Source organism: Desmodus rotundus, chromosome 8 (assembly GCF_022682495.2).
Source record: "Desmodus rotundus isolate HL8 chromosome 8, HLdesRot8A.1, whole genome shotgun sequence".
Classification (NCBI taxonomy): domain Eukaryota; kingdom Metazoa; phylum Chordata; class Mammalia; order Chiroptera; family Phyllostomidae; genus Desmodus; species Desmodus rotundus.
The window spans coordinates 6482066-6509745 of record NC_071394.1 but is presented as its reverse complement, the minus strand read 5'-3'; the positions used below and the strand labels follow the sequence as shown (position 1 = coordinate 6509745).

The 27680-nt window shown below is 48.0% G+C and overlaps 1 protein-coding gene across 2 annotated transcripts in view; it reads right to left on the bottom strand.

The window, feature by feature from the left end:
* The window catches only part of ADCY8 (adenylate cyclase 8), a 159605-nt gene extending 132312 nt beyond the window's left edge, over positions 1-27293 (bottom strand). Inside the window, exon 1 of one of the 2 annotated variants that reach the window (XM_024572213.3) lies at positions 24311-27293. In XM_024572213.3, the coding sequence (XP_024427981.2) occupies positions 24311-25279 (969 nt within the window). In that variant the 5' untranslated portion in view covers positions 25280-27293. The remainder of the gene's footprint in view (positions 1-24310) is intronic. The other variant, XM_045181780.2, reaches the window with a different exon arrangement.
* Positions 27294-27680: the final 387 nt, after the last annotated feature.

The following is a 27680-nucleotide window of genomic DNA, read 5'->3' as shown; positions in this document are numbered from 1 at the left end:
ACATCTCAGTAGTGACCCACTGATCATCTGAGCAGGTCCCCAACACTGTCAGGTGCAAGTTTTGAGGAGCCTTTTTGTGATGTGGCAGCAGGAACAGTGAAGACCTGGGAGACTTGCCCTTGGAGGGCTCAGGGAAGAATGGGAGGAGAGTGATAGCGTGGTCACAGGAGCGGTCCAGCCCGACAGAGGAGCAAACCGTCCGCCGCCATCCTCGCCAGGGCTGTGGGCTCTCCCCACAGCTGTCGGCCCTGTGACTGCGCTTCCTGCCTGCCCTTTATAAATAGTACATGCTGAATTAGAAAAAGGAATTATAAATAGTTCACAAGGAAGTTTAGAAAATAGCAGGGCAATAAAGCAAAGTAGTATACTTAAATGAAAATCTAAGAAAGAGGTAAAGAGCAAAGGACACGGGCATGTGGAACTCAGCTGGCACCCCGTGACAAGTAAAACTAAATGATGAAAAACCTACACAAAAACCCCATGTTCAATCAATCATATCGTGAAAAATGACAAAGTAAACAAGAAGAAAAGGCAGTCTTTTCAGAAGGTAACAAGAAAAGAGAATTCTGAAAAATAGAATTAAAAGAACAAGTGTACAGGGATATAAGATAAAAACAGACTGAAAAAAACCTCAGGCATTAAGGAGGAAGCCAAAATGTTAAAGGCTAAAAATGGGAAGGACTGGAGATGAGGAAAAAATAAAGTAATTAAACCTTTTTAAAATAGGCAAGGCAACAAATGATGAAGTTAAAACTTTTTTTAAATATGAGAAATAGAACAGGTGGTGGCACCAACTTTAAAGATAAATGATGTTAATGCCAAGTAGTTGAGGACAGGAAACATTTATTTTTATTCCACTATGTTCAGAGATGGACAACACAGCAGCCAAAATTGTTCCAAGAGTGTTTCCAGCCTGAGGCAACTACTGCTTGGAATCTTGCTAGTAGGAAGTAGTGGCTTAGAATCTGCCAAGCTCCTTGCTAGTGGACTGGACTAGTTCACCCACCCCAACTGCACACCAGATGCGGTGGACCAGCCTTTGCATGGGCTATTTTGTGGACAACCCAGTAGCGACTCTGCTTGGTCTTGTTAGCTCCATTTCACAAAAAAAGAAAAGCGAGGCTCCCAGAGGTTAAGCAGTCACCCAAGATCACCAAGCTAGCATGTGGTATTAAGGTGGCTGACCGCTCTGGTTTGCCTAGGACACAGAAATTCATTTTAAAACTTGGATGGTGCCAGGAAAACCAGGAAGAGTTTTCTCATGCTTATACTCAGTTAATTGTGTATTTTAATTAATTACAAGTTTGGGTGGGGAAGAAAGGAAGGGGGGGAGGATGGGGGGGAGGAGGTAGGGGCAAAGGAGGAGGAGGAGATGAAGGGGAGGCAGGAGGAGATAAAGCAGTTTAAGCTCTCTGAGCCATGCTATCTGCAAGGGAGCGCTGCTGGCCTCGACCGCAAGATGAGGAGCAGTCTGCTTCAGGTGTGTGGCCTCCAGTAGTGAGCCCACCCCCTGGCCTGGGTGTGCTGCCAGGACTGAAGTTTCATCCTCTTCACACGTCCTGGTCCCTAAACACAAGCCAGCTACTTCATCTGCAGCTCGACCACACTGTGGGAAAATCTGGCCCTGTTGGATTACTGAGATATGATACATCCATTCACTAACTTTTTTTTTTTGAGCATTGTTTGGGACTCAGTTGTTAGCTTTAAAGGCTAACCCCAGTGTAAGCTGTGATTCCAACCTAGTGTAGGTTTTACCCAAGCAGCAACGTGTCCTGTTATGACACATGTAACAGAAAACGCAGATGTGAACAAAAGAGGTAGACGTTGGAAAAGCCACAGTCTTAATGACACAACCCCCCCACCCCGAGTCATGCAGTTAGCAATGGCAAGTGCATGATAAATGTTTGTTGAATGAAAAAATGAATTAATGTCTCATACTTTGCCGGCAGTCAGGAAAGAGTATCGGGCGTTTTGCAGCACTGTGCTGGGAATGAAGTCATCAATATTCACAGGCAGGCAAATCAGATATGTTTTGGAGACCAAAGTGGACACTGATTCGATTCTCCTCCCTCTTTATCTCAGGCCTGTCGGGCACTGCATCTAAAGTTATGGATGTGGCAAGAAGGAGGCCGCAAGTCTTCGGGGCCTCTGGGACTCTAGTGCCTGGCTCCCCTGCTGGAGGGGCCCGCTGGTCGGGTCACAGGCAGGGCGCCGATGGAACTGCCACCTGTAGCCACGTTCTCATCCCCGCCACAGAGGGCAAAGAAGAGCTGGGGCTCTGGGTTAGCTGCCTTTCAGGGTGCTTCTGCTCCTAGGCTGAGCTTTAGAAGTCTAAAAATGGAGGTGACGGTCTGAGCCCAGGGTAGTTTTGTTCTACTTTGGGGGAAAGGTGTGTGTAGGAGGGTCTGGCTTAGGGAGAATACTGTGGGCATCTCCCGCCGTGCTGTGTCAGGCCCAGGGGGATCCTTTGTGTTGGAGGGGGTGTGGGGATGGGCCTGAGACAGCAGGCTCCATGGCTGTATCGCATACCCCACTCCCAGAATGAGGGAGCACCCTGGTGCTGTCCAAGAATGGGGGGCCCGCCGTCCAAAATTCAGTGCGCACTTTAAATCAAAGGCCTCCCTATGCCTTTGTATCCCTGGTAGGTGGAGTGCAGGAATCTGGGAAACAAGGCCACAGGGGTGTCTGCTCCTGAAGAGCTGTTTGGAAAGCCTGTGGTTACAGAGCCAGAAACCCTGGGCCCTGCAGCTTTAGACTTCCAGCTTTCCCCAGGCCGGATACCTGGGCCAGGCAACAGAGCGAGAGTCCTGGTTACTACAAAATATGGCATGTTGGGCTCCTCATGCCAAAAAGCTAGTAGACAGGAAGGGTTCCCCTCCAGGTAGGGTTCTACCCTGGCCTGAGAAAGGCATGGTAGCCAGAGGTGGAGACCCCAGAAAGGTGAGACTCTGGGTCGTGCCATCAGGTAAACCGCCAAGATCAGCAGAGATGCTGGCTGAGGGTGAGGGGAATCTGGAAGAAAGAGAAGGAAGGCAGTGCATACCAGCTGGGGATGTAGGACCAGCTGCAGCAGTGGGGACTTTAATTTATCCCTTTTAAGTGCCCACAATGAAGACAGGCCCCCTGGAGCGTAGAACCGCTCTTAGAACCTGGGCGAAGTAGGTCCCAGTGGCACGAGGGGAGGACTGTGCTGGATCCTGGGCTGAGCCACCACATCTTTCTTTGGGAAACATGTATGCAGAATATTCTCCTAGGAGTGCTGCTGACACACAGCCCTCAGCTCTCAGCAGCCTCTGAGGAGCTGAAGACAGCCTTCTCACCGAAGGTCATGGAAGGTCACGATCTATTCTACGTGGAAGCGTAAATGCTCGTGACTCCAGCTCCGATACTGCAGAAAGTTCATCCCAGCTGCAGAACTCCCCACGGCACTCACAGCTCTCTGTTGAAGTTGCATCACAGCTCAACTTGTCCCTTTGTTTATGTCCACTTTTTTCCCCTTTCCATGGGCGCTGATCCCAACAGTATTTCCTAACAGACTTCCTGCACACCAGTCTCCCTCTCAGACTCTCAGAGAATCGAACCTTACTAATGTAGTCAGCCTCCAATATCTGTTGAACGAATGCTTTAATTAATGAATTTGGTTTGTACCATCCAGACCCTTAGATGGATGACGATGATAACTGTCTCATAGGTAGTTTCATCCTTTCTTCATTCATTTTGTAAATACTTACTGAGCTCCAAATAGGACCTATGCACTGATTTAGATTCCAGTTGCAAATAGGACAACCCACTCCCCTTCCTTATTGATGGGGCAGCCAGTGGGGACCTTAATTTAGATCAAGTAGTTCAAGGGAAACCTCTCTGGGTATGAAATAGTTAAATGAAACCTGAAGAAAGGAGAGTAGTTGGCCAAGAAAAGAGGCAGGCTACAGTTCTTCCAGGGAGGGTGACCCTACAGTGCGGGCAACAGGAGAGGGCTCCTTGTTAAAGCTCTAATCTTGCTCCACCCTGGTGCTCTTGGGTTGAACCACTGCTAGATTATGGTGAAAACCACAGGAAATGATTTTCTACCCATAGATCTCTGCCCCGAGACTCCATACTCCCAGTGATTTGCACAAATCAGAATTACCTTCTCCACACCGGCATCCCCCACCATCTCCTCCTTCTTGCTACACAGCAGATGGCTGTGTCAGGGAGGTGGTGGTGGCAGCTCCTAAGGAGGTTTTTGGTGGGAGCATGAAGGAGGTGTCCTTTAATGCCATGGTTACTATGGCGAATTTTATTGGGTCTTTGGGTTTGAAGAAACATTTTGATTCATCATTAGTTAGGAGCTGAAAATAGCACCGTCCTAAGAGCTTGTTTTCTGTTAGAAAGCAGCTGTTCAGGGTTGGCTAAGTACAGTAAAATTCGAGTGTTTTCCCAAGTCACTGAACTCTTAGTCCTGACTTTCCCAAGGAAGCCCATGTTATCTTCCGTTTCACTTTACAAAAAAAAAAAAAAAGGTGTTTATTGTTACAAAGGAATAGCATGTGGACCTAAGAAAGATTTAAAAAAACAAAGAGTTCCTTAGGTCCGAATTGAGTAGTCCAATTCAAACAGTCCGTGTAAAGATATAAAGTCAGCTTTACATGGAATAACTTTATGAAGTTTCTCAACTGTACTGTTTTCAGGTTTGGAGGACAAAGTTGTCTCCAGCATTCTTTCCTCTGATGAGGACAGAGAATAGAGTGGTTTAAAATGACAATTCACCAGGAAACAAATGTTGGCCTACACCTGGTTGTAGTAGGGAATAAACATGAGCTAATTTGTTAGCAAGGGCTTAGTTTATTCTTTCTTTTCCAAGTGTATTAATTTAATGTTTGAATCAAATAAAGTGTTCTTCTAAAATGTAAGTACATGGTGGTTCTGAGTAAGCGCAGTGTGTTTTGGTCTGCAATGCTGAGCTATATACACTTCGTGACACATTAGGTATAAAAATATAACAGAAGCCAGGAACATAAAATGTCTCTAGCCCATGGTGACTCATGCCTAAAACCATCCTGTGCACAATTTTTTTTTCATAAATTTGCTTATTTTAGATTTATATCCTAATTCCACCACTGAGCACAGCTCGGTCTACTTCACCAGTTTTAAACAGCGGCACAATTAACCTTCCAGGGTGGCCATAAGACAAAACACGTTCACAAACAGAAAAGTCCCACCCCGGTACTCTAACCGAGAAGCGCAAAGGTCTGCTTCTGGGATTCTTTTTTTCAACTCATCACGATTAATTTTATTCCACAGTATGTTTAAGGAAATGTTATTCTCAGGAAGATGTGCAGGATTAAAATAATTTTAAAAACTTAGAAAGCTCTGCCTGCAACTAGTTGTGGGAAGGGGAGACATTGACTTCACCTCTGTAAGTCTCACACTCCTCCTGTGTTAAGTGGGGATAATAGCTGGACCTACTTCCTAGGTGGCTGTGCATGAGAGAGGTAATTACATGGAGCCCTTGGCATATGACGAGCATCCAATACATGTTAGCTGTTACTATCAATAGCAATTTCTTTCCCTTTCTCATGTAGACGATATAGTCCTTTAATGAGGAATTTTGTGTCGTACTTAACTCTTTTGGACTCCACAGCTGTTGTGAGAATGCCATTACTTTGAAAAGTGGGCCACTTTTGAGAGTGAAAGGAGACAGCATACATCTGGGGTGTCCTGGACACACCGTGACGTATGGGCATCCTACCGCAGCGCGTACTGCTGGGCGAGACACAGGCCGTGTGTGTAAGCCTTCAAACTACGTTCCCGGGCAACTGCTTAATAAAGAGCAGTCGCTGCATATCAGTGAGCGCACAGCTCTAGGCTCTGAGTACATGCCAGCTGACAAATAGACTAAACCCCTCCACTGCCCTATGGAGACACAGACCATAAACAAAGAGGTAAAAGCATTATAGCATCTCCTGTGCATTGCTGAAGTGTTACGGAGAAAATTTAGCTGGTTAAGAGAAGAAAGCAATGAGAGGAGATGGGGGGCTCTTCCTTCAGAGGCAGCTGGGGAAGGCATCTCTGATACGGTTCTGTTTGAGCAGAGGCCCCAGAACGGTGAGCAAGCCATGCAGATATCCGAAGAAACAAGGGAAAGTATATACTCCATTATCAGGGAACATTCACGGCAATTGCCTGTTGAGGGAAAAGGTAAAAATCGAACGGACGATGGATAAGATATGAGCTAATCAACTTTACAGGGACTTTAAAAACTCACTTCAGGTACGAGTAGTGTCTTTCTATACTGCTGGCTATTTGGTCTTTAAACAATTCACAACATATAGCTTTGTCCAGCTATTGCCATTACAGAGAAAATAGTTAGATTAGTTAATCTCCTCCTGGGTTCCTGGTGCTTTATAAAGAATATTTCATTCCTTATAGTAACCAGTCAGTATGGGGCGATGACACGCACTTTCAGGTGAGAAACGTGAGACTCGAGAGGAGAGAAGACTTGTGTCCACACATGGCCAGGTGGTGGGGCCTGGGCCCCAAACCCTCCTCCGAGTCAGCCAATTCCAAATGGGAGGCCTCCTTCCTGAAGCCTCTGCTTTTAACCCCAATACCTAGGTAAAAAACCTGTGTCCGTCTGAGAAGGAGAATAAACATCACAACCCAATTACTGATGGAAATTCCTTCCTTCCGTCATCAGTCACAACTCTTTCCTGAGGACCTATGACATGCCAGGCCCTGCCCTCCATTCCGGGGATACACTGGTGAAAAACAGACACAAGTTTTCTATCTGCGGGCCCGCCTCACTGGCAGTATAGCTAAGCACCTTAGCTATAGGTTCTTAGCTATTTGGGATGGTAGGAGGTAAAAGTGATTTTTTAAAAAGTAGAGCAAGGTCAAGGGAGGAGGAGTGAGGGGTGATGCCATGTGGGAGAGAGGCTACAAATTGAAATCAGAGCTTCAGGGTAGATGCTTCATGGAGAAGGTGGCAGCCAGCTCAGAGGGTGAAGAATGTGGGTCTCTGGGTAAAGGGCATCCCAGGGGGAGGGAGGCAACAGCTCGGGCTAAGGCCAGGAGTGGATGCTCAGAGGATCTCTGGGAGAGAGTGTGCTGGAGCCGAATGAGTGGTGGAGAGAGTAGCGGGAGCCAGGGCCGAGGAAGGCAGAGGCCAGAGGTGGAGCTTGTGGACCACGGGAGGGACACCAGCTTGACGAAAAGGGGAGTCATCCTAGGTTTGGAGCAGAGGAGGGGCTGACTTGCTGATTTATATTCAGCTCAGAAGTTGTCCTCCCAAAAGTCATTGGCCTGTCTGCCAGAACTGGCAGGACACAAAATGGCATGTAGGCTACTTCCTGATTCCTTCAAAGTTCTTTAGCCTTAAGAGTCACTCTCCTGCCCCCATCCAGGACACTGGAGACAGGGGCCTTTGGTGGCTTTGAGCATCCCTTAGAACTTGGAATGTTCGTCGTGATTCTATAAAGTGAAGTGAGAGGATAGGAGGCACTCAGATGGGGATTCCTTGCTCCCACGCGGAGTTTTTCCGTGGACAGTTATGTCGGCTTCTGAACTTACATACAGAAAATATTGTTTGCATAACTCCATTTATGATCTGGGAAAAGAAATGCTGGAAAGCCCGGGAGCCCGTGCTGGGTATGCTGGAAGAGCTGGCCCCTCTCCTGGGGACTGTGGGGGGGGCAGCCACCAGGGGGCGCTGTTCTTACTGGAAACCACCAACAGGGGGTCTGTTTCCACTCTCCACCAGGAGCAGGGGGAGGAGCCGATTAGCAGTCTTGGCCTGATAATAGTTAATCTCCTTTGCTCATCAGAGTTTTAGAAATGGTGACAGAGAAGTTTGCCAAGTAAGAGGAAAAGGAATCCCACTAGGACACGCACAGCTCAGGATCACAGCTTACCCTGTATGTGGAGGGCAAGGGGCCTTTCAGGGCCATGCTTCCTAGTTGGACAGGCATCACGGCTAGTGATTTGCACTCTAAAATCAGGTAATGATACTATTTGGTACATTAAATACCAAAAAACTAAAAACATAAATTGCATTACAAACGCCAAGCATTTTTTTCTTTTGTATGAGTGCTTTCTGAGTGGGTCATTTAGGGTAAGTGTTGGTTCAAGGGAAAGAAGTGGGCTTTGAAATACATGTTCTCCTCCAACACTTAATCAAAATAATGACTCAATGGAGTTCCAATATTGTCTCCATTAGCTGTTATTTCTTTTAAAGGTCAAAGAGAACACTCACAGAAAGAGAAGTTGTTCTTTTTCTTTTCTTTTGGTAAAATACACCACCTTGGAGAAATGACGTTTATATTAAACACGTTCTTTTAGCTTTCCATCAGATGATTTGGAAACACTGAAGGCATGCATTTTCATTAATCAGGCTATTTGCCACTGCCTTGGCTTGAGCCTGCTGCCAACTTTTTCACTTTGGCCAAGCTCCTCTCCCCTGTAGCTCTGCTCATTCACTCAGTAATTATTCAAGGAGCACTATTTATGTGCCAGGCTCCAGTCTAGGGGCTGGAGAGACAGCAGTAAAATGAGAGAATGGGGGTCTCTGCCTCCTTGAAGTTTCCGCTACAAGCTGCATAATAATAGGTAACACTTATGAGCTAAACACTGTTCCAAGACTTTACGTGAATCATCTCTGTTAATGCTCATCCCCCGCTTATACATGGGGCCTGTAACTGTCCCCATTTTATAGAGGAGGGACCTGAGGCTCACAGAGGTTAAGGAACTTGTCAGGTCATAAGCTAACGAGGGGCACTATCTGGGTCCAAACCCAGACACTCTGGCTCCGGAGCACCCACCCTCATTCATTTTGCCAAAGCACCTTCTTCTCTTGGAGAGGAAATGTAAGAGTGTGTGTTTGCTGAAGGTTAGAGTGAAGGGCATGCATGTGGGCATCTCATCTTCTAGCAGTGGAGGTCTAACCTTACAATCATGCCCTGCTATTGGTATCTCTAAATCTCAACCTGGAATTCCCAGTTTGCCCGCCACCTCCACGGTGAAGTCTTCCTCAGTGTCTCCAGTCAGAATTAATGACATCTTCCTCCTACCTCCCTAAACTACAGAAATGCTGGGAAGTCTTGCGGGGAAGCTGCAGAGGGAGGAGAAAGGAGATGATGGTGGTGATGAAAATCATGGTGATGTTGACATTAACGAAAATGGTGATCTGGGCACCTTAGGCAGTAGTGGCCTTTTGTACCCGCAAACATGGCAGCTGCCTCTCATGCCAACAGCACACTTTCTACAAGCAGAGTTGTCACATAAAAGGCAAAGAACTGCTTGGGCTGGAGTGAGCTCCCTGACATGGAGATATTCAAACAAAATTAGGGTTAAAATTTGATAGGGAATGTGTAGATTAAGCCTATTCATTTGTTGAATATATCCTACTTTTTTGAGTTGTTCACTATTCCTCCCAGAACCGGTCCCAACACTGAGTGGACGAATGAATGACGGTAGGACTTGAAATCCTACTCATTAATATGTATCTATGGGGACCACATCCAGCACTCTTTTCTGAGACTTAGGTTTCTCGAACTTCTCTCCTTTTTGCAATTCAGTTATTCTACATCTAACATAACGTCAGTTATGTTAGTTATTCTACAATCATTCATAACGTCAAGAGTCACAGAGCTGTAAGCTTCAGATCAGAAGGAATTTTAAAAGTCATTAAGTTCAACCCCTTCCCCTTTGCGCCAAATCCCTGACAATGGCATATCTATCTATCTATCTATCTATCTATCTATCTATCTATCTAATTCAATATTTGTGTCAACTTCCTCTTTATGAGGTCAACAGATTCTATATGTTTATTTGATAACTCAGCCTTATCAAGAGCCATTCTAAGAAGCAGTAAGAGTAACTATGTTTAATAAAATTGGTGTTCTCCTCTTTAATGATACCATTTATTAAATACTGTGGAATGAGTATTTTTTTTTTACCAGAACAAAAGGCAAGCATCACACTGGCATAATGATTTCATGTAGGATCACTGGGGTTACAAATTGGCAGGTCCATTAGGTTGTCTTCTGTTGGTACAATTCCTGTTCGGCAGCTGGCACTGCAATTTTTAGCCTTACCCAGGATTTGAGCCAGAGAGAAACAGGCCAGGAGTCTGGTAGAAGCAGTAAACTGAACCCTGGTCCAACCCAAGTTTATCTCACCTTCTTGGACATCAAATGTCTATTGTCTGTCATACATCCTCTAAAGAAGCCACAACTACCAACTGGCCCTGAGTACGAGCCCTGGGTATTCCCTCCCTCCCTCCCTCTCCCCTTCCCTCCATCCTTTCCCCTTCCTTCCTTCTGTGTCTCAATCGTGAATACATATTTATCAAATATGGGATGCTGAGAATATCCTGGTGAGCAAGCAAATCAGACCCAATCCCTATTTTTATTGCACTTATCAGGTAGGAAAAACATGGAGGTAATACAGACACACATAATGGTATATATTTTCTATGAAAAGTAGGGGAGATTTAAGAATGTGAATAAGTTAGGACCAAAGAAAGGGCAGAGAAAGATTCCCCGAGAAGGTTTCCTTGAGCTGAGAATGAGGGAAGAGCCCCTGAGGCAGAGGAGGGAGGGAAAGTCAGACAGCTCAGAGGCAGAAAAAGGCATGGGTCTTTCAAGGATCTGAATGTGGGTCACTGTGACTTTAGGACTGAGAGAGAGAGAGAGGAAGAATGGCACCACAGAGGTCAGATCATTCAAAAGGTGGGTCCCAGGAGGGAGTTCCATCTTGGTCTTAAGAGCAGTGTTAGCTATGTTTACTGGTGGGTTCTAATTCCTCATCGTAAGAAAAACACCACCCTGGCGACACTGTGAACAGCAGACTGGAAAGGGGCAAAAGGGACGCAGGAAGGCTACTGTGATCAGACGAGGAACAGTTTTTGTCTCCTGCACCAAAGAGGAAGGAGCAGAGACAAAAGATGAGAGTTATGAGGATGTTCAGGAGGCAAATTTGTCGGGAACTTGCAATCGATTGGCTAGGAGGACTGAGAGAAGGAGAAGCGACAGGCATGCTGCCGGGCTCTCTGGCTTGGGCAATGGCGAGGATGGAATAGCGCTTTCTGGGTTTGCTGAGATCAAGATCAAGGAGGAGGACAAGGCGAGGGGGACCACGTCCAGCACTCCTTTCTGAGATTTAGGAGGTTTCTCGAACTTCTCTCCTTTTTGGAACTTAGTTATTCTACATGTAAACAATCATTCATAACGTCAAGAGGCACAGAGCTGTAAGCTTCAGATCAGAAGGAATTTTAAAAGTCATTAAGTTCAACCCCTTCCCCTTTGCCCCAAATCCCTGATGAGAGCATCTGGCTTCTGCTGAGCACCTCCAGGAATGACTTTTTAGTCCCATAGGGCGTGGTACAATTTCAAAGAGTTATAAATAGGAAGGTGTCTGTCGCTTCCTTTGGGAAGGAGTCCCACAAACCTTCTCCAGCCGTAACGGCTGCCTGGCATTTGTTCTAGCGCTATAAATTATACATCAGACGAAGCAACATCTGATCTGGGTCTTCCTGGTCCCCGAATCTCAAGTACAGAGCAAAGACAAATAAATAAATAAACCACAAAATGAAAATGGCTTTGTTTGCCTCAGATGATTAGATCATTAAGTACGAGACAAGAGTTGCAATGTTATCTCAAGGAGCAGTCAATGTTAATTTATTGGGCAATGCAGCACGAATACATTTTGCAGCCAGTATGGATCAGAAGTTGCATTTGGAAGTTGGTAATGGAGAACTGAAATAACAGTGGACTAAACACACTCGGAGTCTATTTTATGTCACATAAAAATTATCGAGCAGTCCAGGGCTAATTCACCGTATTATCAGTGTCCCAGGATTCTTATTTCTTTGTGGTTCACCATCCCGCTGTGTGGCTTCCACCCCCAAGGCCCGCCCCTGGCCCAGACAGCTGGTGCAGGTGCCCTTGCCTCTGCTCACCCGACAGGAAGAAAGCTAAGTGGGGTCGGGTGGGTGAAAAAAGGCAGACCTCCCCGATGAATCAGCCTGAAAAAAATGAAGCTTGTTAACTAGCTTTCAAAATGATCTTTTCAACTTTTTGTTTTTAACATCCAAAGTACCTTGAACCAAGGTCTGTTTTTTCAGGACAGCAAATGAAAATTTGTCCCTACGGTCCACAAATCGGGAAGAACTTTGCTTAAGGAAAGACTCTGCTGTGGCCAGCTGTAGGGGGCGTATCAGCATTAAGTGCAAAATGGTTTCTCTTCCTTAGGAGAGTGTTCTAGATGCATGACTAAGGGGTGATTCCTAAGGACCGACGTTTTGTGCATGAAAGGATCACTGAAGTAATGGGTAGCCTGAAAGTTGGGGGGCATCCTTTCCTCCTGAGGCACAGTCTCTGCTTGCAGTGTGCAATGGCTGTTACTCCCAGAAGTGGTGGGGCCCCTCCCATTCCACCTACCGCTCAGGTGATCAGCCCGTGGACGGCCCACCTGCCTCTGGCAGGCTTCCACCCCAATGGCAGAGCAAGGCAGCCTCCTGCCGTGTGGCCACATCAGACCCACACGAGTTTCAGAAGCAACACTACTGCTGCCCAGGGCTTGGCTACCAGTATCGGTTCAGAACTCGTTTACATTCATCGACTCCTTTAATATTTATAAATGGTGAAGTTCTGACGGCATCTTGTTACAGACAGAATGACTAATGTACAGCAGGCCTAAGGGAGTTCCTGAAGGCCAGTGTCTGTGTCCTGGGGTCTGCAGACAGCGCAGAGGAGACCACAAAAGCCAGCCTCCCAGTCGGGGACACTCAGGCCGCACCAGTGCCCCGCTCAAGCACTTCTGGGTAATACTGACAGAAAGTGGCTCGTGGATCACAGCTGACACGCACATTAGGAAAAAGCCAAATAGGCAACTCTGACAAGCACCACAAAGTCATAATTAAATATTCAAAAGAAAGAGACTGTCTGTCAATTAAATATCTCAGTCGCTATTTCCTTGCAAACGAATCAGCTGAGTGAAATGGCACACAATTTTACAACTCGTGGTGTCCGAGGTAATTAAACCACTAGGAGAAATTAAATATTAAATACAATCGAATACGGAATTCTCTCAGCATTCGCTACATCATTACTTCTATTTCTCTTCCTTTTCAGAGGTCACAGACCTCAGCAAGCTCCATGTTTGCTGTGAGATTTGTCATTAGCCAATGCAAGGAAACAAATCAACCAGGAAAACACACACATCCCCATGTTCGCATTCATTATAACTCAAGGGAGTAAATGTCTCAGAGCCTGAGGAACCTCAAAAGTGATTTCACAGTGATAGAATTTTCGGGCGGTGAGGAATTCAGCTCGCAGCCACCGCAGGTTGAGTGGACTGCACAGAGTTGCATGGTACTGGATATAAAACCCGAGGTCGGTCTTTCGGTGATGATGAGGTGCTGTTTTCAGCAGAATGTGCTGCCCCCGGTTCCATGCAGCAATAACTTAATCATAAGCATTGCTACTGTTCAGAATACTAATTTCATTTTTCTCCTTCTTCATTACTTTTAACGCATTGCCTCTGAAACTAGCCGAGTTAATTGACATAAAGTGGCCTTCAAGGACCATCAAATTGAGGGGCAGCTTTGAAATGAAACAGATGTGGCTTAGAATCCTTTATTAGCCGTATGACCAAAGGGAAATGATGTAACTACTCTGAGCTCAGTGTCCTCACTCTAAAAAGGGAAGCAGAAGTATGGATGCTGAGATGACTGTGCAGGCATTTCCTCAAGAAGCCTCTTCTGCGAGTGTCCCCTGTGATGTGCCCGAGTCCATTTCAGGGACACACAGAGAGGACAGTGCCTGTCCTCAAAGAGCACATGGGTTAGTAACAGAAACAAGTAAAGAAATCCTAATTCCAATCCTGCCTGACAACCCCCTTCCTCCCTCAGGTCTTCATGAAGAAATACATATATCCTCATCTGAGTTCAAGCCAGCTACTTCCTTCGCAACGTAAACAAGAGCCAGGGCTAGGGTGAGGCAAACTAGGGGTGCAGCTTCAGGAAGCACTTCATCTCATGGCAGTAGGAGTTCAGGGTTCTGTGTCACTTGGCTCGAAAGCGCTTAATTCGATTTGTCTGTTTCTCATGAAGAGAGGAGGGGGGACTCTATATTCATTTGATGTCGACTGTCTTGGGCCATGAACTTATTCTTAAGTGAGCTGCCCACCACCAATAGACTAGGAAGGCTCACCCAGGTATAGGGGGAGTTTGACTTTGAATTTAGAAGAAAACAGTTTGTTCTTATTGATTTTGATTCTGTTTCTTGAACCGATGGTAGAAAAATGAACGAAGTGGAATAATGATTCACAAAACTGAAAACAGAAGACTTATAACATCTTTTTGGACTTCATGGAGTCTGCTTTAGTTAAATGCATCAGGTCCTCATATTGAAAACCAGGCTTTCTTTTGCTTTTAGGCAGTCTACAGACAGACTGGTCCTGTTAGGATACCAACTGGCCTTTCTGTGATTGGTTTTAAGCTGTGGGAAATGGTGGACTGAGCGATCATCCAGTTATGTGCTCAGCAAAGGCAGCGCATTTTGCTCAGTGTCTTCCTCTCAGGAGTGAGGCAGACCAGCAGGGCTACTGTGGAGTGCCAGGAGTTAAGTAGGAAGGTGGGGGCAACTCTTGCCCACAGCTGTACGTGTGTGAAGCCAGAAAGTGAACATCCACTGGCAACCAGAAGGGGGCGCCATGGAGAGGCCAGGTCAAAGAAGCAATTTTGGGTATACCACAAAGCAAAGAAGTACGACAGAGTGAGGGGTTGCTGGGATTCAAAGCCAGAGAGCTGAAGAACCAAAAAGGGAAGCCAATGAGAGGGTGAGCCCTGCCTTAGTACTTGGACTCTATTTTGGATGGATGGGCTGGATCTATTTCAAATTTTCAGCAATAGACAGATACCTATGAATAATTTAGGTCCATATTTTTTCCCTTTATTTTTTAGTTTCGTCTTCTAATTTTTTTGACTTAAACAATCCGAATAATCACTTGACTTTTTCTTCATATTATCCATTATAACTTCTTTAACATGCATGCAGCAAAAACTCAGCTTGTGGCTTTCAGCCCGAAGCTCTCCGTGGGATAGCTTTCAGTGTGCTTCTGCCCGTATTGACCAGAGAAACTGATTTCTGTCCTCTCACTTGTGTTTCCTTTCCTGTTGATGACTGTGTGACTGTCTGCACTGGGGGATCTCAAGGGGGAAGGAGATGGTCATGGGATATTCACTCATTTAGAAGTATGGTGTTCAGAGCTCCCCATGGGCCAGGTGCTATACCAGGCACTAGGGACACGAGATGAGCAAAGCAAAATCCTTGACCTCAAGGGGCTCTTAGCCTGCTGGACACGTGGGAGCGTACGGCATTTCTCTGAATAGGGGAGGACACAGCATGCAGGTAGCAGTGTGTCACAGAGAGGGACTGGAGCCTTGTCCAAGCACCATGGCACCTTGTGTGGGATGGGTTGCCTGAGCTCCAAGTCAAGCTACTCAGTTTTTAGCTGGGGCCCCTGTGAATGCAGAGCGATGGGGAGTGCCCGGAACTGCAGACCAGCCTGCCCTTCTTCAACACGAGGCAGGCGCCCCTGCATACCATGTGATCTACTTATCAGGATTTGGGTGCATTCAGTTTGTGATGAGGTGATGGGTAAATAACTGACACCTTAGGTCTTCTCTGGGGTACTTTTACATTCTTCACTGGAAAGGAAAGTCCATACCCGTCTACAGTATCTTTTGGAGTCTGATCTTTCTTAAAAAAAAAAAAAAATCTACTGCAGCTTTGAGTTTTCATGCTTTAGAGATGTGTGCTAAAAGCAGCCCAAGACTTGCCTTGACATAAAATATTTTCTGAATGCTGTGTTCCAGATGCATTCAAAGAGCCAGGTACAAACCTGCCCCCTCTGCACCAGAGTCACAAACTCCCTCCTTCAGCCCATCAAGTATCAGCCTCATTACCGCAACAGCCCTTGACTGTGCAGTACACAGAACCTAGCATCCAACAAATATCTGTTGACGAATAGACCTTCTCAGTCTCGTTCTCGCCTTCTTCCCAATGCCATCCTGAGTTCTTGTGGGCAGTGAGATCCAACCTATTTTTGCCATCCTCTCTTGCTGATGGAGTGGCCTGGTGTCAGCAGTCTGGTTCCCAAAATATAAGCTGCATTGTTGAACAGGAATTCTGGGGAAGCCTCTAATAGGGCAGCTGACCCAGTTGTCAAAGCCTTTTGGCCATCTTGGCCTCTTGTTCTTTGCCCTCTGCATTTGCCTCCCTGCAAAGTGGCCATGGAGGCTTGGAGATGCGGCCAGTGGCTTTCAACTGGACTTGAGGAAAAGACCTCCCTATATGAAATGTCCTTTAGGCCGTCCCCGTGGATGGCTGGCAGGGGTGTCCAACCTGTAGTCCTCTGACCACATGTGTCTCAGGATGGCTATGAATGCGGCCCAACACAAAACTGTGAATTTACTAAAGCATTATGAGATTTTTTTTGGTGATTATGCGTCACAATGTATTTAATGTATAGCCCAAGACACCAAAGGTTGGACACCCCTGCTACAGCGTCTCCTTGAAGAACCCTTGTCAGGGAGCTCATCCTTTCAGGAAGCAACCCCTCGGGCAGGTCTGTTTGTTACAAAGCCTCAGCTTTCGATGAACCCAAATCTCTGGTGCTGTAGCTCCTACCCATTGGTTTTTATTCTGTTCCAGGGGACACACATAAAACAACTGGCCTGTCTTCCTCACGGCAGCACCCCCATAGATTTGAGGACACATGCCCTGTCTCTTCCAACATCCCTTCTATCCCCAGGCCTCTCAGCGTTCTTCCCTTTTGTCGGTCCTGTTCCGTTCAATTTCTTATGCTGTATTTCTTTTCCCACGTTCTGAGTTAAACAAATACATGTATTTTGCTTATGCATTCCCTAATCCTTAGTCATCTCTAGTTTATAAGCAATCATGTGTATTCAGCATGCAATCCACACACACACACACACAGAGGGAAATACTCTGAAATGGTTTACTCCAGTCAACTGGAAAACCAGCTGACACAGGACAAGGATGTGTTGTTTACAACTTGGTTCAAAAAATAGTTCTTGGTTCACGTGAAAATTATATGCTGGTCAGCACTTTATACAGAGACAGTAGTTGGAATGATATTGTCATTTTTTCTGAAACCCAAAATATTAAAATGACTTAAATTCACATCGAGCTCATGTCTTCACCACGAATAATTTTATTGTTTCCTGACTTAGGAGCATTTGGGGGTAGGAACAAAGAGTTTAGGCAAAAAACTCGGGCAGTGGGGCAGGAGGGATAGAAACCCCCACTAATGAATGTGCAAGGTATTGCACATATTACATACATGATCTAGGTAAATGAAATCCAAATGTCAAGTCACAGACATGCCCAATCAGAGTCCAGACAGAGCTATCAACAGAATAATGCATTGCAGGTTTATCTGATATCACACTGAGTTATAATCCCAGTTCATTGGTTGAGAAGGTAGTCACACAGTTGCATTTACTGGTAGAATGGTTTTTATTCCTACCAGGATGTGGCCAGGCCTCCCTTGGAATGTCTGGCACCTCAATGGTTAATCAATCCACTCTGCATTCTTCCTCTACCCTGCAGGGCCGACTGTGAAAAAATCTTGCAGTGAGAAAAGCTGGCTTCTGAAGTGCTGCTAAAGTGAGCTGACTTCTTAAAATAGTCCTTCATAAACAAAACTCACATGATATAATGTGAGTGTGTAAATCCAATTACGTTGTCTGGGGAAGCATAGGGCAGATTCTTCCAGCATCCACTGCTCTGTTGTGGCCGGCCGGGTCAAGCAGCATTGTTCCTAGACTCAAACCCCAAGAAAATGCCGGGGGAGAAATTACTTTCAGAACCCATCCTCTTGCTAACTGAGGTGCAAACAGATAGATCACAGACATTCACCAACCTTCAGTTTCTGTTACCTTGAATTCCAGCCCAGAGAAAGCAAAGAACATGCTTCCAAGTCGATATGTCAAGTGGACTGATACACTGTCCAGCTGCCTATTCTGGGCCTGCTGGACCCTCAGGGAATCAATATTGTGTCTATTTGTTGGTGAGAGAAAAGGTTTGAGATGAATGCCGTGTCTCTTATGTTCTGAAAATAAGCACATGTAGGGCCAACGGAATAGGCACACTTGTGAAATGAATAAATTAGCATCCTAAGAAATATTTAGACAACAGTGAAATGTCACATCAGCATGATTGTTGCAGTGTCCTTTGATTACATGTTGCCAGCAGCATGGAATTGGGGATAAACTTAAAAATCTTTCCCATTTTGGCTTGGTTTCACCTATTTTTGATGAGCTCCTAAAATGCCATCAATCATCAAGGTATAAATACGATTTTGCATGACATCGCAGCAGCTGCTCCTGAAGTAGAGTCCTCCCAGTCTTCCCAGTTCTCATCCAATTATGCGCTGACCCACTGATACCAGTCAGATGCCGTTACCGGATAGGAGGGAAAGCACATTCATAATTCAATCTTGCAAAGCACGCACCCTACAATCATTTTACAACTCTCTCTGCGTCAGCCGTCAGTTCTCTTTGCAACTTCAGGGCAAAGGTGCCTACAGACTAGGATGGCTGGACTTAACTGGTCATTTGAAAAGTTATTAGAACTGTCCTGGGGAAAGCCTCCTCTCTATCCACTCCCAACTCAGAGCGGGGAAAGGAAAGGAAGGGAAAGGTAGAACCAAAAAGGACAGTGTCTGGGTATTTTTCAGAAGTAAGAGAGAATATTTCCCTTTCTTGGCATTCAGAGGAATCTCTTGGGAGGTTGACACTCAAATCTGTGTTTGAGAGTCATTTTCTCAGACATGCTGGGATAAGGCAATTATTTGTTTTTTAAGGCCTATATGATTGGCTAAAGGAAAATGTAAAGGAACCTCTGTTGGGGTTTTAAAAAGTGCACACCGTAACTAGTGAGGTGCACTTATTTAATGGATATTTGTGTGTTTTGAAGTGAGTTTCTACCTTGATAGCAATTACCAAATTGGGATGATGGAAATTATGTCATTTGTTGTATGTTAAGTTGCCATACAATTCCCTTTATCAGTCTGAGTTCGCAGACGTAGACAAAGAACATACAATATACGCTTATGTTAAATTTTACAGATGGGGAGGAGACGTCAGGAATTCCATTATACTTACTTTATCTTTACTGGGAAGTAAAGATAATGATCAGAAATGAATTTAAAAGCACACATAAATCCTGCTCTTCTCCTGACTCTCATCTGCTCACACCATAAACTACTATCTTACCCAGTACAAAAAAATGCATTTTTCCCCCCAAAGGATTTTTAAAAGGCTAAATGATAAGCTAAAAGTCTCTTGCTATTAGTCAACTGTCATGACCGCGATTTAATTAACACTTTTCTGGCTCTAGTTCCCACGGTTTGATGGGATAGGTTTAAGCCAGAAAAGAAAATGATGCACGGGAAGCTAAAACCTGACAGCATGACCTTGAGCACTAACAAACTTGGACTTGCCTGCCTGGCTGCCTTCGCTTCCAGAGTTATCTTGGAGAAACCCCCCCACTCTGCCTCTTCTGCTCATCTACCTCGCCAAGAGGTTACAGAAGACTAATTAGCCGCAAGCTTGAACATTCAGAGTGCCCCAGAGGAAAGCATAAAGCAGCACTCTTTCTGGTTCTTCTTGCTGCCTCTGTTTTCCAATAACTAAATGATCTTCACCATCTTATCACTAATGAGCTGAAGAATGAGGACGAAGTGAATTTTAAATGTTAGGTAGCTCATAATATTGTCACCAGCAATTAAAATAGAGGAAAATGCTCATAGCAACAGTGCTTAGAACTTATCTACCCCATGAAAACATCTACCTAATACCTCATCATTAATGTTTTAGTTGTACATATAATGTCATTTTGTAATGACTTTTCAGATTGACACATTGAGTGAGCAGGATGAACAACTTATCCAAGAGGTGGGAAAAATCTGTGCCTCAAGGGACACTCTACTCACTAGTGTCCTTGGTTTCAGTCACATACGCAGAGCTGATTTAACTTGAAATGCATGAGCCTTCAGTCGTCGTGGTGAGCCTTGTTGGGGGCGGGGGCACATGGTGAACACAACAGAAGCCCTTTAAAGGAGCTTTGAACCTCCTGATGTTTCCTCAGTATTTCCAATGCCACTTGGGACTTAGTAAATACACTCACATGGGCCATCGCATCTGCCCTGGACAAAATCCCGGTGTTTGTTTGGGACGTCCATGACTTGGGTGAGTGGAGAAGACATAAACAATCCCTTTGCTGATGACAAGGAATCTCCTGGGTGGCCCCATGGTGGAAAGCGCGTGACGGTGTAAGAAAACACAGAACTCTGTCTCCTCCGCAGAGGCTGTCTGCAGAGGTTCACAGCTTGGCTGTTACCCTGGCTGGCCACGGACTCAAGCCCCCGCAGGAGGGGAAGTGGGGGAATGGGTTCTCATAGCTTGGATTAAGGAAGCCGGCCATCATCGGCTCATTGGTTACTGCTGGAAATGGCGTTTTCAGTGCCGTGAAACCGCTGCTCAGGTATTCTGACTGTGTACTCGTTCTCCTGTCCTGCTTCCCGAAGAGGCCCAGTGACACGTGAGCCATCCTACTGATGGGAATCAACATCAATGCAGAGGAAGATGATACTGCAGTGTTTATGGCCTTCAGTTGGCAAGTCTGCGTCCAGCCGAGAGAGAGCTCTGATGATGAGCTTGCCACAAAGAGCCTTTGCACGGCAGTTCAGTCATTTTCTCATAATCGCGCTTTGCCTTTTTCCCATTAGGTGTTAACTCATGGGCTGTGTGGGGCGGGACTCTCTTGAGGAGCGAGACCCACGCTCCTCACTCGAGCCATTTTAAGTACTCGTGTGTCTCGCAGGACAGCCCCTAGAAGGTCTCGGAGAAACACCAGCGCTGGAGCTCGGATTTCGGTTCTGCTCTCAGCACTTGTCCGGCTCGCCATCTCTGGGGCCTCCCTTTCTAAGAATCAGACATTTCTTCTCCGAAGTGAAAATGAAGGATGATCCCACCTCTTTGTCATCATTAGATGTGCTTATGTACATAAAGGCACTTAGCTCCATGTTATATTTTGTATAAAAGTAAAGGATTAGTATTGTGCTTTGATTTCTCCAAAGGTATTTAGGTGTAAAAGACTGCCTCACACAGATACGACTTGCATGTGTGTGTACAAAGCTGTCACCCACACGTCAGGGGCCTTGGGCGTTTTATAATATCGTCTCTGCAATGAACAGTTTGGTTGGCTCAGTGACTGTTGGGTGTCCATCGTGTGCCGAGGGTAATGTAGTAAAGAAGTCTTTGCCCGTACGTGGTGTTTACCTTCTGAGGGTGTGGGGCTTGGGGGAGAGAAACGCCGTAAAGATAAACAAATGTGATAATTTCCGACAGCGGATGTGCTGCGGAGAAAACAAGACATGACACGCACCGGGGAGTGAGTCTGAAATAAAGAGAATGTGTCAGTCATGGGAAGACCTGGGGAAAATATTTTTAGGTGGCAGGCACAAAGGCTAAGGAGTGGAAAGAGCTTGGGATCTCTGAAAGAAAGTGGGCAGTGGATTTGGAGCCGGAGGAGAAGAAGAGCAAGAAAGATAATCAGAGAGAGAGAAGCAGCAACCAGTTTGTAGAGGCTTGAGGAGGCCATGGTAAGGAGTTAGAATTTTATTTTAGCTGCTGTGCGAGGTCGTTAGCAGGTTTCAAGTGTACCTTGTATAGGGCGGGGCAAAAGTAGGTTTATAGTTGTTCGTATGGAAAACAACACAATAATACATAATAACACAAGAATAAACTCTGTGTTTCACATACTCGCAACTGTAAACCTACTTTTGCCCCACTCTGTATATTACCAAACAGGGAAAACTAAACAGTAGCTACTCAAAAATCACAGATTTTTTTTTTTTTTTAAGCGATTTCTCTTCATCAGTCATCATCCCTCTCTCTGCAGGACCTAGGATAGAAGCTTGAACCTGTAGAGGGCGCCAAAGGAAAACGTTTTGTAGCCAAAGCCGCAGGGTTCTTTCAGCACCTAAAGGGAAGGATAGCGCTCTGACTGTTCTTTGGAGTCAGGTAAACAGGTGACTCAACTTAAGAAACTGTAGTTCATCTACAATTCCTCATGAAACAGCAAGTTGAATGAGCTTGGTGTGCATGTACCAGGACCTTGGTTTTCACAGCGAAGGATTGTTTATGATGAGGTGGGCGTGGGAAGACATTTTGGGGTTATTTTTAATCTTCTGCCATCTGGTAGTATTTGAGTAGAGTATAAAACAAATATGGAACCAAAATTTACTTTCTGGATTCGTTTGGCAAGAAAAGTGTCTCTATACTTAGAATTTAGAAAATATTCATCTTTTGCCACTTAGGATGTGTTATTCCGAATACTACCGCAAACTGACTTGGTGAAATCTTTGAGTAATGTGTCCTAAGGAAGGCTAGTGTATGAAAAGCAGTAGGTTATAATAAACGAAATTTTCTGCAAATAATCAGATAGCTATGCTGTATTGTGAAAACAACTCATAGTGAAAAACAGAGGCGGGGAAAGGGATGGAAAAAGAAGAGGATGGTCAGGGGAAAAGGGAAGAGGAGCAAGGGAGGGAGGAGAGACCTGCTAATGTCCAGGCAAATAGTAACGAAAACACTAAGAGGCATGAGAGAGCTTGGAAGAAAGTGAGAGGCCCAGACAAGACTCAGTTCAGATCCATGTACAAACAGAACTGAGAAACACAGTTAAAATAGAATCGTATACAATCCCAGGTTCAATCTTTATCGTATGTGGGTATTCAAAGTTCCTGGTAATTTTGATAAAAAACATTCATTATTGTCTTTAATTAGGAAAAGTTCAGCTGGTCAGCCCCCTACTAACTGAGGCTTCATTGCCCATCTCACGCCTGATGACCACAGCCATGTACTTTGCATGCTCTTTGCTCTACGCAAGGAGAGTTCCAAAAGCACTGGAAAAGCAGCCAACCAGCAAGGGTCCACCTGAGTGAGTGCAGACGGAGCCATCAGAGAAGGGAGCCTCCCAAGTTGACCAGGACCCCCACGGTGGTGAACACCCCCCCAAACACACACGGTGCCAGCACTCAAAACTCAGGAGCAGTTTTCAGAGGTGTTGTACCAGTTCATTCTAAGAACCTTCCATTCAAAGCTGACCACAAGCAGGAGGCTTCGTAAGCTTCTGATACAGCAAAAGCGGCCCAGAGCCTGAGGCTGCATTCAGCAAGACCACACAGAACAGCCAGCCTGCATTCCCTGTCAGCAGCCTTCTATGGGAAAACACTTCAGCTGACATGACCCCCTCCGCCTTGTCAAGAAGCACCCACATTTAATCTCCTAATACCTACCAGATATTTGGCAAAGAAAGCGCCAGACCATTCATTATCAATTGATGTTAATGAATTTAAACAATAGAGGCACTGTCCACCTTCTCATTCACAGACAATGGGAACTTTGCTCACCTAAACACATCCATATTTAATGGGGAACGATAGGAAGAAAGGAGGAGAAAGGAGAAAGAGACCTAAAGAGTCAGGTTCCACCTAAATATTTCAAACTATCTACATCTAAATGCCCCTTTTCAATTGAGCAAAACTTGCTTTCTTTGTCAATGATAACCCCCCACCCCAATTCCCGAGGTTGACTTACTCAAAGCATTGGGGTTGGCTTCTGAAAAGAAGATGTCATCTTAGGTCCCCAAGGCAATAGAGTTCCCACATAAAAGTATGTCACAGGACTGTCTGAGGTAGTGGGTGAGCTAACATAAGTGGGGTTCCGACACCTGCAATCAGTACATGTTTAGCAAAGGTCTGTTCCTACAAGAGCGGAGGGTTTGTGGCACAAAGATACTCAGAAACCCAGCTCTGAATTCCAGAGTCTCTCACAACTCCCTGCTGTGGCTCCCAAGAGTAAAGCTGTTGAGAAATGGGTCACCTTCTAAATTGGGTGCTTCTTCTCCCCTTCTGTCTGCTGCTCCTGGGGCCACAGACCCTGGGGGAGCAGAAACAAGACGGCTTCTCAGCTGATGTCAGAGAAGAATTACTCACAGAAGCAGAATATAAGGGCAGAGCTGGTAGGAACTTTAGACCTCTTTTAGTTCCAATTTCTCTAAGAAGAGAGAAATACCACCCACTAACATCCAGCACCTCCTAGGTGCAAGGCACTGTACTGAGCTGGGGCAGGGGACTCGGCCAAGTAGGCGACCTGCCTCTCAGAAAGCTCTTTCTAAACCACCGAGGGGAGTGGGGGACGGAGACGGGGGAGAGCAAGGAAGGCAGGAGTTACCTGGTTGATGGAAATGACCGCCAGCCGGGGGATCACCACTTGGAGGATCACCTGCAGCAGCGAGGTGCCCAAGCCGGCCAGGATGGCCCAGGTGAGGGGCAGAGGCAGCATGCTGTAGGTGGCGAAGAGTGTGAAGAGCACGTAGCCGATGCCGTCTCCCAGGAGCCCATAGCCAAGGCCTGCGGCCAAGATCTGGGTGCTCATGGCCACCCAGGTGACCACGCCGCTGTACTGCAGGTACGTGTGAGAGGTGGTGTCCTTCCGGACCACCACCAGGGCGCAGATCACCACCTCGATGCCGGTGAAGAAGCCCAGCAGAATACCCTTGAGCGGGTCCATGGGGGCCGAGGCCAGGCTCAAGTGGAGAACCAACAGGGTGAGTTTGGTCAGCACGTCCAGCACATTCATCACCACCTCGGATTTGCGCCTCTGGCCCAGGAAATAGCGCTGGTAGAGGCGCTCCAGATCCCGGGACTTGAACGAGTTGCGCAGGGTGGGGAAAATGACCCCTCGGTAGCTATAGCCCCCACTGAGGAAGAAATCCGAGTTGCTCGGGGCGCAGTCGAGGTGCAGGAATCCCAGGTCGCCCCCTCCCCCGCTGCCGCTGGCGCTGCCGCTCCCGCTGCGTTCCGGGAAGACTTTGGTGCCCCCAGAACCGTGAGCTCTCTCCCCCGGCCCCAGTGAGTAGAGGGGCAGCGCCGAGTCGCCGGACAGCTGCGACGCGTGGTGGTTGGGGCCGCCGCCCGCAGGGTCCGAGCCTTTGCCGGAGCCTCCACTCCCTCCGCTGCCGCCGCCGCCGCTGCCCCGGTGCCCGTGAATGAAGCGCTGCTCGGTAATGTGCCGCACCGCCGTCTGCCACAGCAGCCGCTGTGGCCGAGAGCCGCTCCCGCCGTCGCCGGCCGGGGGCGTCGGGTGGATGGTGTAGAGTTCCTCGCTGCCGCTAAGGCAGCGCACATCCGAGAGCTCCATGGTGCCGGGCCGCAGGGAGGAGGCGCAGAACCCGAGGGAGGCGGCTGGGGGAGGGGGCTCCTAAAGACCCAAAGGCGTTTTGGTAGGAGCTTGGCAGTGAGCCCTTCGGTCCCCCGCCGCCGCGTCGCAGGAGCCCAGGGTAGGAGGCCCCCTGCAGTCAGGTCATAGTGCGCCCCAGGGCAAAGGGCGCCTAGAAGATCACCGCAGACCCCTGCGTCCTTGCGCACCGCCCTCCAGCCAACCCTCGAAGCTTGGGTTCGCGGCAGCAGCGGCTATTTGTCCGCAGAAACTGCAGCGCTCTGAGCCACGCAGCACCCTTCCCGGGCTCAGGCTTCTTGGCTGGTTCTCCGCTCAGCGTCTTGGCGCAGCCTTTGCTCTCCAAGAGGCTCCTGGGCGCCGCGCTTCTGCTGCGCGCCGGGCGGGTCCTGGCTGCGGCACTTGGCTCGGGACGCCCACGACTCGGCGGCTGAGGGGGGCTGGCCTAGGGTGACCGGCGGCGGCGTTGGGCGCGAAGTTAGCAGCTGTGCCTGGAACAGAGCCCTTCGGAGAACTCCATTGCGCCGGGATAGGGAGGCGGGGCGGAGCTGGGGGCGGGGGCAGCGAAGGGGGAGGAGTGGGGTGCACTGCGGGCGGGTTGGGGAGGTGGTCGCCTTAGAGCTAACAAGTCATCAAACAGTTAATTTGGAAGAGGGGGTGTGTTGAGGCTCCCTTCTGGGCTCATCACTTCTGCCTGTCCCCACTTCCTGAGCCAGAACTGACAGCGCAGCTTTGGCTCCGACTCGGCGCATCCCTCGGGGCCGGGGGAGGGCCTCAGGGTCCCAGCCGCTGCAAGGAGACGAGGTCAACCATTCCAGCTGTGCTTCTGAGTCGCAGCTCACAGTTCCCATTTCCTTCACTTCAGTCTTTGGAGTCGATTTGGCCCGGAGCTGGGAAGCGCGGGAGGCGGGGGCAGAAAAAAGTGGGGAGGGCTCCAAAGCCAACAGCTTTGAGAACGAAGAGAAGCCATCCGCGCGGATCCAAGACAAGAACCGAAACTGGGTGCGAAGGGTGTAAGGTTAAAGCGAGAAGGGAGGCCCGAGGCCGCGGGGAAGTCAACCGAGACGCCTCCGGATCCAGGGAAGCGCTGCGTGCCACCCTGGCGCTCTGAAGCGCGCTGCAGGCACCAGGCGACAAGGAGGAATTTGGAGACCTGTCAGATCGGTCAGACACGGGGACTTAAACCCGCCCTTGCGCCAAGCCACGCCCCCGGAGCGCCGGGTGGTTGGGGGGTGGTTGGCAAGGACCTGGAGCCCAGATCTGGCCTGGACACCGCAGGTCCTGAAGGCTGCAGCCAGAGCAGGGAGGCGGGGGAGAGGACAGCTGCGGGCTGGGGCGGGCGGCGGCGCCCCCAGACTTGTGCCCGCTCGCGGAACCCGAGCTCCAGCTGGCGGTGCGGGCGGGTTCCTCCGCTGATCTTTTTTAGGCACTGGCTCTGGTCCTCCGCAGGTGCGCAGCCAGGACTCGTAGGCCGCTTCGCCCACGGACTCCGAGAGCCCAGCGCACGGAACTGAGGGTCTCCTTTCCGCCCTTCCCACGGGGGCCTTTGGTAAAGCCAACTTTCGGGCGAAAAAGCCAAAATACTCCAAGAAGCCCAAATTTAGAGGCAGGCAGCTTCCTGCGGAGTCCTTACTACACTAATTATGAGGGCTGGAGGGCGCGCCCCCGAGCACCTATCACACTAACTTTCTCTCCGCTCACAAGAGGGGTCGAGGAGGAAGACTTGGGGAAGGCATTTCCAGCCCCTTACTGGAGCCTCGCTGTCCCGCCCACCGAGGCCCGGCGCTTGGATGAGGACAAAGCCCCTGGGACGCTCGGAACAGACCGGGGCTCAGCGCGGTGGACACGTGGTGTCCGCATCCACGCGGGGTAGAGCAGGGTCCCCGAGGGCGGCCGCCACACTCCTGAGGCCGGCTGCAGGTAGTGGGCCGCGGTGGCCGCCACCTCCGCCGCCACCGCGACTGCTGCTGCCGCCGGTGGAGCCAGGGCCCTGAGCACAGTCAGCTGATGGCCAATGACGTCAGGCCCTGGGCGCTTTCGCAGCTCCCGGTGGCGTCCCAGGAAAGCCTAAATGACCTCCTCGCCGCCCCTCTGCCCCTGTGGAGCGAGCGATTTCTCTGGCTCGGGCAAGGAGAAACTGCGCTCCCTCTGCCTGCCCGGAGCAAGAGGAGCTCTGATGGCCGGCCGCCCTTCGGAACCACCTGGGCTGTCTCCAGGGTTAGTGGTGTCCGCCGAGTCCCGGAAACACGGGATTTAATGCTCTCCTAGTTCGTCCTTTTCCACGCACACGGTTTGGGTTCACCCCTAGAACTGGCCTTGCACAGAGAATCCCAGAAGAGGGAAGAACCCTCTTAACATTTTCCAG